This window comes from Kogia breviceps, chromosome 19 (genome assembly GCF_026419965.1).
Source record: "Kogia breviceps isolate mKogBre1 chromosome 19, mKogBre1 haplotype 1, whole genome shotgun sequence".
NCBI classification, from domain to species: domain Eukaryota; kingdom Metazoa; phylum Chordata; class Mammalia; order Artiodactyla; family Physeteridae; genus Kogia; species Kogia breviceps.
The window spans coordinates 17,030,268-17,043,596 of record NC_081328.1 but is presented as its reverse complement, the minus strand read 5'-3'; the positions used below and the strand labels follow the sequence as shown (position 1 = coordinate 17,043,596).

The window sequence follows — 13,329 nt, the reverse complement described above, 5'->3', positions numbered from 1 at the left end:
TGAACATATACCAGGGAAGAGTCCCCTTTTCCTGTCAAAATTCCCAAGTGCCCCACGGGGAAGGGACTTCTCCCTGGAACTGAGCAAGGCAGCCTGAGAGGTCTCCCCAGAGAGCAGCACTGTTTCATTTTGCGGTTTGTTTCTGCAATCAGCTAGGAAATAAAGTCTTCATATTAAACTCTTCTGGAAAAAAAAATACTCGAGGGAGAAGCAAGGGACAGATACATATAACTGTATTGGAGGTTGTTGTGAGCCTTAAGAAGGTGGTGGTTGGGCTTCGCTGGTGGCGCAGTGGTTGAGAGTCTGCCTGCCGATGCAGGGGACGTGGGTTCGTGCCCCGGTCTGGGAAGATCCCACATGCCGCGGAGCAGCTGGGCCCGTGAGCCATGGCCGCTGCGCCTGCGCGTCCGGAGCCTGTGCTCAGCAACGGGAGAGACCACAACAGTGAGAGGCCTGCGTAACGCAAAAAAAAAAGAAGGTGGTGGCTTCCTGCTTAGCAGGTGGTTCTTCCAGGAACCCAAAGCCCTAGACCCCCAAAACGGGTACAACCACTAAGATGTTTGAGAGAAACATCTCCAGATGGGGTGAGCGGCTGCCCCGGGAGCCCCTGATGGGATGTCTGGCTTGGTCCACGGTGGATGATTTCGTCCCCCACACGGTGTAGACCCCAGTGCCTTCATCCACTGGCATTTCAGCTTCAGTTCTTCTCCTTGGGAGGATTTTCTGTTTTGTTTGAGTGAAGGGTGCTATTTTCCACAGTGTACTGGAAGGGATATGCTGACAGAAAACGTGAGACAAAAGCAAGGAAGCCAAAAATGATAACCTTTGTTCCCCACCTCTATGATTCTTGTGCTTTGGCTGCAGCCTGGGGAAATCACGTGGCCAGCCAATAAACCCCACGCGGACAGAAGCCCCATTATCCAAACCACCTGAAAGGATGGTATTTAATCAAAGGACCTCAAGAAGCTAAAACCCTGGCCTCTAAATTCTTGGCACTTTCAAAAGGCAAACATCAAGGTGACTCTGGGTGAGAAGATAAAGGCTCCATAATGCACAAAGTGAGAACAGAGAGCCTTTTAATGGTCATCTGGCACAGAGAGGCCCTGTCCCTGCTTAGGCAACTCAAGGCCACTACACTGAGAACTGCCACCACCAACAAGAAAAAAAGAGCACCTCATGGCTTTAGAGCTGTGTCCTATCAAAGTGGATGCCCAGGTCCTGGTCTCAACTGGGACTTTATCAGAGGGTATTCAGGTTAGAGACTTGGCAGTGGGAACACTGGGCCAGCTCCCAGCTCTGCCACGCTCAGCTGACTGGCCCTGCACAAAGCCCTCAGCTGGTCCAGGACCCGCACCCTTCCCTTGTATGTTAACAGAAAGATGATAATACTCATCACACAGGGTGGTCATGAGGCTCAGAGAGCAAATGAGTAGATCACAGGGGAAGACTTCTGCTTGCTCCCGTTTTCGAGGATCCGTATGGAAAGTAGGTGTTAATCTACAGATGTTAGAGATCAAGGTGTGTGATATGAAAATATAGTTATGTCATTGTTGCTGTGGTTATAATCACCCTGGCATTCTTCCAGTGTCCTCATCTATTACATCAATTCTTTCAGCAACCGTTTGAGGAAGGTAAGGAAGGGCGAATAATAATTATTTCCATTTTACAGGGGAAAGAGAGGCAAAGAAGTGAAATGCACCATCAAAGGTTGTCTGGCTGGTTTGTGTGGCAAGGCTTTCTGCTCAATCCATCCAACAGAGCTGGAGTTCCACCTCTCCAACAGGTGTAAATAGAGCCTGACGGCCTACAGATGAATCGTAAGGAGAAGAAAGGGAGGGGAAGGCTGTAGATCAGGAGACTTCAGAGACATATTAACTGTTGATAGGTATGAGGGTTCTTCCTGTGGGTGATGAAAATGTTCTAAAATTAGATTATGGCGATGGTTTCACAACTCTGTAAACATACTAAAACACATTGATTTGTACACTTTAAATAGGTGAATTTTATAGCATGTAAACTATATCTCAACAAAGCTGTTAAGAAAAAGATATATCAGGGTTTTTTAGGGTTTATGCTAGGGATGCATGTTTGGGTGCTAAAACTCTAAAGAAATGCAAGTAAGTGACTACTCTAAAAGGCAGGATGCGTTTCAGGTAGATAGAGGGTTTTGTGATTGGAATGGGGCACATGAAAGAACTTCTGGGGTGGGTGGCAAGGTTTTCTTGCTTTTTTAAAAATAAATTTATTTATTTATTTATTTATTTATTGGGGGGCTGCGTTGGGTCTTCGTTGCTGCGCGCGGGCTTTCTCTAGTTGCGGCGAGCGGGGGCTACTCTTTGTTGCAGTGCACGGGCTTCTCATTGCAGTGGCTTCTCTTATTGCGGGGCACGGGCTCTAGGCGCACGGACTTCAGTAGTTGTGGCACGTGGACTCAGTAGTTGTGGCTCACATGCTCCAGAGCGCAGGCTCAGTAGTTGCACAAGGGCTTAGTTGTCCTGAGGCATGTGGGATCTTCCCAGACCAGGACTCGAACCTGTATTCCCTGCATTGGCAGGCGGATTCTCAACCACTGGGCAACCAGGGAAGCCCAAGGCTTTATTTCTTGACCTGAAGGGTAGTTACAAGGGTGTTTAATAATAATAATTATTATTATTCCTTCCGCTGCACATGTGTTTTGTGTAGTTGTCTCTGTCCATTCTGTTAATATAATAAAATGATTCTAAAAAATAGGGGAAATCAAGTATGAGATGATACCATGTGCCAGCCAGACTGTAAGGACTCCCCCACCTCCTGGTATTCATGTCCTTGTGAACCCCACCCCCTTAAATGTAGGCAGGACCTGTGACTTGCTTCTAACCAATAGAATAAGGCAAAGGCGATGGCATACGTGTGATCATATGTCCCTGTGGTTACATTATATAAGATTTAATGTCCACCTTGCTAGGAGACTTGATCTCCCTTGTTGGCTTTGAAGAAGTAAGCAGCCATGTTGCAGAGGCCCACCGAGTAAGGAACTGAGGGGGGTCCTCAGTCTGACAACCCACAAGGAACTGAATCCTGCTGACAACCACATGAGCTTGGAAGCAGATCCTTCCCCAGTGGAGCCTCAGATGTCACCCGGCCCCAGTTCACACCCTGACTGCAGCTTGTGAGACTCCAAAGCAGAGGCCTTAGCTAAGCTGTATCCTGACTCCTGGCCCACAGAAGCTGTGAGAGAATAAATATGTGTTGTTTGAAACCACTGAATGTGTGATAATAGTATTGCACAGCAATCGATAGCATGCCCCTTGTGTGTGTGTGGAGGGGTCCCCTAAAATCAATCTCATTTTTAGTGATGCACTAGCAGGACTCACAGAACTCAGCAAACCTGTTATACGTACGGTTACAGATGATTACAGTGAAAGGATACAGGTTAAAACCAGCAACAGAAAAAGGCACATAGGGCAGAAGCCAAGACAGCGCACTCACTCCTCTCTCAATGGAGCTATGGGGACAAGGCTTAATTCTCCCAGGACGACGGGTGACAACACACACGGAATACTGCCAACCAGGGAAGCACATTCAAGTCTTGGTGCCCAAGGCTTTGACTGGAGGTCGGTCATGTAGGCAGACTCACCGCCCAAGTGGCTGACCTTAGTTTCCAGCCCTTCCAGAAATCAAACTGATACTGTGTGGCCCAAGGCCCTCAGATAAATACACTCTTATCAGGCAGGATATTCCAAGGGCTTAGATATTATCTCCCACTCAAGAGCCTGTCCTTTCTCTGGACCAGACCTTGCAGGGTTTGAACAATGCAAGCCTGCTGAGTTAAACATTTACTTTGCATCCCTTAACTTTGGAAGTGGGATACTTAAGTCAAGTTGACACCCTGCTTGAAGGCAGAGAGACCAGGAAATCAACATGTTTTAACAGCCAGGGAATTGTTTATACATTTATTTGCCTGTAGTCAGAGAGTTTCCAGGAAATAAGCCATACAGCCAGAAGGCAGGGTGCAGAGGAAAGGCAGCAGAGACTGGGCACTCATACAGGAGCTTCACCTGATCAGTCACGGAATAGAAGGCAAGCTTTCCCTCCTCAAGGTCCAGCCAGATGCCCACCACACTAGGTCTGTTTGAGCCAAGGACAGTTTCCTTGACTATGTCCCATGCAGAGAGCTGGCTAGTTCCTTTCCACTCTACATACCAGGCGTCCCTGGTCCTTCCCAGGATCTGGTCACGCCTCATCCCCCAGGAAGCCACCCCAACTGCCCAGTGGCTACAATGCTGAATGTCCACTTCCCAGTACTGCTGCCCAGAAGAGAGAGCCTGGGAACATAAGGCCTGGCAGGAGGCAAACCTCTCATGACTCCAGGGATAGGGCTGTGGGCGGTGAGATACAGTGATCCTTGGACACCTCCAGGCTACAGGAGAGGCTCCCTAGGTCAAAGGTTGGATTGATGACCCCTGGGGAAAAAAATCCAGAACATGACTAGCCATCTCTGATGGTTCATGCTAAGAGGTCTTCAAATAGCAAAAAGCAGCTTTGTATCTTTGAGTGATAAAGTTTTACACATACTGGCATTAAAACTGGTGCATCAAGGGACTTCCCTGGTGGCAAAATGGTTAAGAATCCACATGCCAATGCAGGGAACACAGGTTCAAGCCCTGGTCCGGGAAGATCCCACATGCCATGGAGCAACTAAGCCCGTGCACCTAGAGCCCGTGCTCCACAACAAGAGAAGCCACCGCAATGAGAAGCCCGTGCACTGCAACGAACAGTAGCCCCCACTCGCCGCAACTAGAGAAAGCCCACGCGTAGTAATGAATACCCAACACAGCCAAATTTTTTTTTAAAAAATTAGTGCATCAACTTGCAGTAGGACCTTGTTATACATACCCCTGATGTTGTTCTAGTAACAATACCCTCCTTTCCCACCTTAATTTCTACTTACCCATTAGCCCTCTTTCAGGAAGTCTTCTGTGAAGCCCCCTGCCCCAGCAAAAGTCACCTCTTGCTTTTCCCCTAATGCTTTACCTGATCTCTAATGATACTTACCATCTTCTACCTGTAGTACAGTGATTGATGACCATGGCTGTTTATATCTCTCCACTTACGCATGATATTCCTGATTAAGGATCATGTCATTCATTTTGTATATTTCATAATGTTTTCTTTTAAGCGAGTAAATAATTACTAATATGTAGCACTCCTACTCTAGGCTCATACTTACACACATTCATTCAGTCTCATGACAATCCCACAGGGGAAGTAAGTACTATTATCCCCATCTTACAGATGGGGGAACTGAGGCTCTGAGAGGTTACGTGACTCATCCAGGATCACGCAGCTAGTGAGAGGAGGAGCTAGGAGTCAAACCCAAGCAGTCTGGCTCCAGGATCCGTGCTCGCAAGGACTACTCCAGACTGGGACAGTGACGGTAGGGGGGGGTATGGAGGATTGGAAGTTGGCTGTAAGTGGTGGCCCCAGCATGGATGCCCAAAGTTGCCTGGGTTCTAAGTGTCATGGGTCTGGCTTAGCCTGGAATTTGGGAGTCTTCAACCCCTTTTGTCTTTGTAATCAGCTCCCCACGGGGAGGGGCCAGGTGTGGGGGAACTAGCCAAGGAGTGAGCCTAACAGCAGAGAGATGGACACAGCAGGCTCTTGCGGCTCCTCGTTGCAGCAGGTCAAACCCAAGTTGTAAGCAGACCACATACTTAACATCGAGCAAACGAGGAAGCCCTCTTGGGTGCCAGGTGGCTCTGGTCAGGCAGTGAGGAGGAAGACAGAGCTTCTGGGAGTTCAACTATGGAATCAAAAAAATTGGGAGCGGTAGAAAGTCCCATCAAAAAAATGGCAAATAGGGCTTCCCTGGTGGCGCAGTGGTTGAGAATCCGCCTGCCGATGCAGGGGACACGGGTTCGTGCCCCGGTCCGGGAAGAGCCCACATGCCACAGAGCAACTAAGCCCGTGCGCCACGCGAGCCACAACTACTGAAGCCTGCACACCTAGAGCCCGTGCTCCACAAGAGAAGCCACCGCAATGAGAAGTCCACACACCACAACGAACAGTAGCCCCCGCTCGACGCAACTAGAGAAAGCCCACGTGCAGCAACGAAGACCCAATGCAGCCAAAGATTAATTAATTAATTAATTTAAAATATAAATAAAATAGGACTCCTGTTTACAAAAAAAGAAAAAAGTTATAGTCAGATTTCCGGCTGTATAGGCGTTTGGTGCCCCTAACCCCCATGTTGTTCAAGGGTCAACTGTACTCCCCAGTAATTAAATTTGCATTACAAATAATCACCCCTGCTGGGTATGCTGCACCAAAATGCTTATCAAAACTTTAGTGTGCATGAAAATCCCCTGCAAAGTTGTCAAAAATGCAAATCCTTGGGGCTTACTCCCAGAGATGCTAACTCAATAGTCTGGCCATGGGCCTTGGATTCTGCTCTTTTTTAAGGGTGGAAAGATTTTTAATTAATATTATGAAGTTACCATAATACAGATATCAAAGCCACAAAAAGAACATATAAGGAAAAAAAAAACATAGGCCAACAAACCTGGAGATTATCTGCATTCTTATTAGTGTTACAGAGAGTCCCGGGTCATACCTCGAGAAACACTGTACCCTTTAGGCTGCATGATTTCCGTGGCAGCTCATGGTGTGTTTACATAGGGTCAAAGGAAATCATTGTGATGAGGCAGTCAAATTGCTTAGCAGCTGTTAAAGTGCTGACTTGAAGAATAACTAATCTATTGTCTTAAAAACAATCTTGTGAGAACTTCAGGAAATGATGTTTCAGGAAATAGGGATATATTCAGATCTTATGTTTAAAACTGTCCTGGACTGGTCCAAATAATCAAGATCAAAATAACCAAAATAATCAATGTTGTACTTGCTAAGGCATACTTGAATTTTCTAAGTTAAATTTTAAAAATACTTAATATGTACACTTAATTCCTCAAAAAATTAAAAATAGAATTACCATATGATCCAGTAATTCCACTTGTAGGCATATATACAAAAGAATTGAAAGCAAGGTCTCAAAGAGATGTTCATACACCCATGTTCACGGCAGCATTATTCAAAGTAGTCAAGGGGTGGAAACAACCCAAATGTCCATCCATGAATGGGTGGATGGATGGGTAAACAAAATGTGGTATATATATGTGTATAATACAATGGTATATTATTCAGCCCTTAAAAGGATGGAAATTCTGACACAGTCAACAGTGTGGATGAAACTTGGATCCAACAATATGGATGCTAAGTGAAATAAGCCAGTCACAAAAAGGTAAACACTTCATGATTCCACTTATATAAGCTATTTGGAGTACTCAAACTCATAGAAACAGACAGTGGAATGGTGGTTCCTAGGGGCTGGGGAAGGAGGGTATAGGGAGTTTAATGGGTATAGAGTTTCAGTTTTGCAAGATGAAAACGTTCTGGAACTTGGTTGCACATAATATGAATATACTTAACACTATTCAACTGTAAACTTAAAAATGGTTAAGATGGTGCATTTGTTATATGTTATATGTATTTTAGCACAATTAAAAATAAAAATTAGGAGCTTTCCTGGTGGCGCAGTGGTTGAGAGTCCGCCTGCTGATGCAGGGGACACGGGTTCGTGCCCCGGTCCGGGAAGATCCCACATGCCGCGGAGCGGCTGGGCCCGTGAGCCATGGCCGCTGAGTCTGCGCGTCCGGAGCCTGTGCTCCGCAACGGGAGAGGCCACAACAGTGAGAGAGGCCCGCGTACCGCAAAAAAATAAATAAATAAAATAAAAAATTAAAATTTAAAATGCACACTTAAATAATCATAGAAAGTCATAATCTTTTCCCAAGATATCATGTTTCTCCAGTTAAATAAGGAGAAACATTTCAACCAGAGCAACACCGTTAAATATTATAAATGTTATAAAACATTTACATTATTATTTAAAATTCACTAGGACACACGCTAGGATAAATTTCAAATGGGTGAAAGATTTATATGTGAAACCAAAGATTTAATATAAAAATGTACATACACATACACACACACACACACCCACAGACCACTTGAGGTGGTGAAGTTTTCTAACTACAATTTAAAATCTAGAAGCCAGAAAAGAAAACACTGATAAAATGTACTACTTGAAAATATAAAAATGTCTATATGACATTCTAAAACCCACACTAAACAGAATCAAAAGATAAATGACAAATTGGGGAACAAAATCTGCAATTCATATCACAGACAAAAGGCTAATCTCCCTAATTTATAATGAGTTCCTCCTAAAAATCAAATTTTTAAAGGACCAACAACACAAGACATAAACAGACAATTCATGGAGACATGCAAATTAAAAGTACAGTACACAAATATATCATTTTTTAAAAACCCATTGGATTGGCAAGAAAAATACAAAAGTTTGACAGCACATTGTGTTGGAAGGCTTGGGGGATAAACATTTCTTCTGTAAGAGTGTCAACTGCTATAACCCAACCGGAGAGCAGTTTGTCAATGTTATCAAAACTGCAAAATTTACTCTATGACCCAGCAATCCTTACTGGTAATTTAACCTACAATTATATCTGCACTCATGTAAAATGATGTATATACAGTAATTGACTTCAGCAGTGTTTGCAATTATAAATAATTGGGAATAATCATGCATCCATCAGTAAAGGGTTGAGTAAATAAATGTTGGCATATCCATAAATTGGAATATTATGCAGCTTTAAAGAGAAAATGCTTGAGGTACTGATTTGTAAAGGTATCAAGATATATTAAGTAAAAAAGAAAAGCAAAATGCAGAACAGTGTATATAGTATGCTAACTTTTGTGTAAAAAAAAAAAGATCGGGGGAGATAAGAATATACATTTGTGTTTGCTTGTACTTACAAAAGTAAATTCTGAATGGACAGTTAAGAAAGCTCGTAAAGGTTGTTAACCGGGGGAATAAGAGGAAATGGTTATATTTTTTGATTTTTGAATTAAAATTTTAAAATGTAATCCTCAAGTTTAAAGCTTGATTTTAGATTTTAAATTAGGAACCCATCCTAAATTTCGGAGCACACAGGAGCTAAGAGGGCACTTTATTTCTCAGATCGTTTTTGGAACAATTAATAAACTGTACTCTAACTGGTTTCCTTAAGAAATCTTTCCCAAGGAATCATGCTTCTCCACTTAAATAAGAAACTTTTTTTTTTTTTTTTTTTTGCGATACGCGGGCCTCTCACTGTTGTGGCCTCTCCCGTTGCGAAGCACAGGCTCCGGACGCGCAGGCTCAGCGGCCATGGCTCACGGGCCCAGCCGCTCCGCGGCACGTGGGATCTTCCCGGACCGGGGCACAAACCCGCGTCCCCTGCATCGGCACGCGGATTCTCAACCACTGCGCCACCAGGGAAGCCCAAATAAGAAACTTTTTAAGCAGAGCAAGATGATTGAAATATCTAAAAGCTCTAAAAGATATGTCTCTAAAGCATACAAAGCCGGCCTTGACTGAGTCGGGAGGCAGAGGCAAGGGAGACCAGAGCACTTGTCTAAGGGGCGGGTGTGAATTGTTTTTCAATCCTGAGCCACAGAACAACAGCAAACCTAAAAGTCAGGACAGAAAGGTTGTTTCCTACATTGTTACCCCTTATTATTAAACACGCTGGCCAGAGATTACAGTTGAGTAGAATTTATCAAGAACTATATACAAAGTTGCATGCTTCATTAATAAGGACATTTACTAGTGAAAAATAAAAAGCCGACTATTTCTGAATCTCCTCAGGTAGATAACACAGATGCACGGTGAGCTGGCAAAATCAGGTCTCGGTTCTGGATTTACTGGTCTTAGAAAGGGCCTGTGATACATCATACCTCCAGTCAGGTCCCAAAACACCTCCAGTCACAAAAATAGCTCAGCCCACTCCTTCCTCATTCACACCACAGGGATAACACAGCTCGGCTCTCAGATCCTGTCCCCAAAAAACAAAGCCATGGAACGCTGCCCCAACTTCCGTAATTAAACCTCCTCTACCAAATAAAATCAACTCACCCTGCATTTGTTCTTCAAGGACCTCTTTCCACATGAAGTTTTCGTGTAATTTTTCCTGGATCTCTTCTAGGTCATGGAGAATGTCTCTCATCTTCCCCTCAGGTGTGTTGGAAGTCACTAGTTTTGGAGAAGCCAAGGAAAGGTCCACCCCATCTGACAAAGCCTATCGATGAATCATTAAAAAAAAAAAAAAAAAAAGAAGGAGGAGAAGAAGGGAAGGAAGGAAGGAAAAAAGAAAATCTCCTAAGGAATACATCAAATATATTCCAGTTCTACCAACCATCTATAATCTTCTACTTACCTCCTAACAGGTTTTTCAAAACATGGTTAGGCCCTCAAAATATGTGCCTTGAAAACAATCTGGAATAATACATAGTATGGCAAGAATATTAGAGAATGGTGATTTCTTGGTGATGGGGTTATGGATGATTTTCATTTGTTTTTTCAACTGCTATATATTTTCTAGTATTTTGTACAACAGATACGGAGTTCTTAGCTCATACCCCCCAAAAGTTTGAAAATTTTAGGCCCATCTTATAGGGGCTTTACAAAATAAATAATACAGATAGTCACTAAGCTAAGCTACAGAGGCTGAAATAATCTTCCCCAGACTGCTATCGTAACTCTCCCTAAGGGCCAAGACAAACATGTTGCCTGCATACAGGCCCTGCTCTCTGGGGCCTCCAACACACACTCCCTGATTTTCTTTAACTTCAGGTCCTGTTATTTCCCAACACAGCCTCTCATCTGCTCACCACCTTCCCACCTTCAGCACATGACTTTCCTTCCCAACTTTGCAAAATCCATTACCCATTCTTTTTGCCAATCATAACAGGAGTTGGTACCACCTGTTGAATATTTTCCACTGCTCAGCTCCAATTTGCCTAACAACTTTCCAAGATAGGTTTATTATCCCCATTTTACAAAAGAGGGAGTTCGTGGAGGTTAACTACACTTCCAAAGCTAATTTGATTGTCCCACGTTTTCACATAGCTCAAGCACTTTTTTAAGCAAGATCTTTTAAAAAAAATCTCCACATTAAACCAATGAGGTACAGGCCATGGATCATCTTTTGTTTGTTTGTTTTACAGATAGAAATCTGAGACTCAGAAAGATGAAATGACTTGTCCAAGGTCATAATACTAGTGAGTGCCAATGTCAGGACTGATGGTCAGACTCTCTGACCTTCTACCCCAACACACTGCATCCCTGAGGACCCATTTATTCACTCACTCAAATACACTGGGTGTTTGTTGAGCACTTACTATGTGCCGAGCACTGTGTTAGGCCTGCGGATACAAGAATGAACAAAAGAACAAAAGCCATCAAGGTCGCTGCCCTCATAAAGCTCAGAGTCCAGTGCAAGGGAAGAGGGATGAAAGATGTTAATAAATGATGGTGCTGGGGCTTCCCTGGTGGCGCAGTGGTTGAGAGTCCGCCTGCCAATGCAGGGGACGCGGGTTCGTACCCCGGTCCGGGAGGATCCCACTTGCCACGGAGCGGCTGGGCCCGTGAGCCATGGCCGCTGAGCGTGCGCGTCCGGAGCCTGTGCTCCGCAACGGGAGAGGCCACAGCAGTGAGAGGCCCACGTACCACAAAAAAATATAAATAAAATAAAGTGTATTAATTAATTTTTTTAAAAAAAGAGGAGTGGATAGCTCCAAGCTCTTTTACCCTCCACCAACCCCGCCCCCCCCCCCCCCAACACACACACACACAGAGAAACGTCGCAAGACAAGCAGAAACTGTCAGAACCAACTTTGTCAGAACTCTGGCAGACACTGACTCAAAAAAGCACAACCTGGCAGTAGGAAAGCTTTGTGACATTTTGACTTGCCCTTGCCGCATTCCCTTCCTGGCTCAGTGATGGTACTGAAAATTCCCAGCGTGAAACTCTGGTCCTGGTTCCCAAAGGAGCAGAGTAGATCTTATTCACAAACCATTGTGTCTGGCTGTTCTAGCTTGGCTGGGGGCTGCCTGAAGGAACGACACAGGGTGCTTATCTTTGTTCCACCTAACCCAGAGCTCAGACCAGAAAGGTGGTGAGTATTGCTCAGAAGTTCTGCAAGCAGAGTTAAACTTCCAGGTGTCTGGGGCAAAAGACTGTGGTGGAAACAGACAATAACCTAAGTCCCAGAAGCAAACAGACCAGGACCAAATAGACCTAAGTCCCAGGAGCAAAAGTTGGGGAAAATTGGAATCCTACTTTGTTAATGGGAATGCAAAGTATTGTTGTTGCTGTGGAATGCACTTTGGCTGTTCCTCAATAAGTTAAACACAGAATTACCATATGATCCAACAATTCTACTCCTACCCAAAATAACTGAAAATAGGAACTCGGATACTTGTACATCAACGTTCACTGCAACTTTACTCGTAATAACCCAAAGGTGGAAACAATCCAAATGTCCATCGATGTTTGAATGGATTAAAAAAAAAAAAAGTGGTATAATCATACAAGGGAATTACTATGCAGCCACAAAAAGGAACGAAGTTCGGATACATGCTACGACATAAATGAATCTTGAAAACATTATAGCAAGTGGAAGAAGCCAAAGCCAGAAACAAGGTGACAAATATCGTATGATTCCACTTCTTTGAAATATCTAGAGTAGGTAAAGTCACAGAGACAGAAAGTAGAATAGAGGTTACCAGGGGCTGGAGGGCAGGAGAGGGAGAAATTATTGTTTCATGGTTACAAAGCTTGTTTGTGGTGATGAAAAAGTTTTGGAACTAGATAGTGGTGATGGTTGCACAGCACTGTAAATATAATGCTACTGAGTTGTACATTTAAAAATGGTTAAATGGCAAATTTTATGTTATATAATGTAAACATATTTTAGCACAATTAAAAATTGTCAGAGAGACAGTGGGTGCAGAAAGACTGGAAATAAGTGGAAAGAGGCCAGGGTGGATAGCGCCTAGGTTGATAGGATTTCTGATTCTGATTTTTTTTTTTTCTGCTTCTTCTTATTTTTCTGAACTTTCCAAAGAACGGGTTCGACGTTCAGACTGAGAAAAGTAACGTGAAAATACAATGAGGAGAGGAAGAGCCGTGGGGATAATGGGATGCACTCGGCGCGGGCGGGCGGATGGAGGTCAGAGGGCAGTCTCTGGTCCCGCCTTCCTACCGGCAGCTGCGCGGTGCGGCGCGGGGGCCGGGGCGCTGGGTTCGGGCCCTCCAGCTCGCGCGCCTCCCGACTGTTACTTGTCCTCCAGGTCCTGCAGCATCGTGTTCTTCCGCAGCTGCAGCGGCCGCTCGCCGCCCTCGCGGCAGGTGGGGCGGGACCCGTGGCGCCCCGCGCCCCACAGACCCA

General features: G+C 44.5%; 1 protein-coding gene across 1 annotated transcript; it reads right to left on the bottom strand.

Moving 5' to 3' along the window:
• Positions 1-3,932: 3,932 nt before the first annotated feature.
• RNF135 (ring finger protein 135) lies at positions 3,933-13,329 on the bottom strand (the record flags this gene model as incomplete). The annotated part of the gene is given in 5 exon segments (XM_059047599.2): positions 3,933-4,380; positions 4,382-4,442; positions 5,699-5,782; positions 10,013-10,175; positions 13,144-13,329. Coding segments are annotated over 5 exon segments (942 nt in total), but the record flags the coding sequence as incomplete, so codon positions are not given.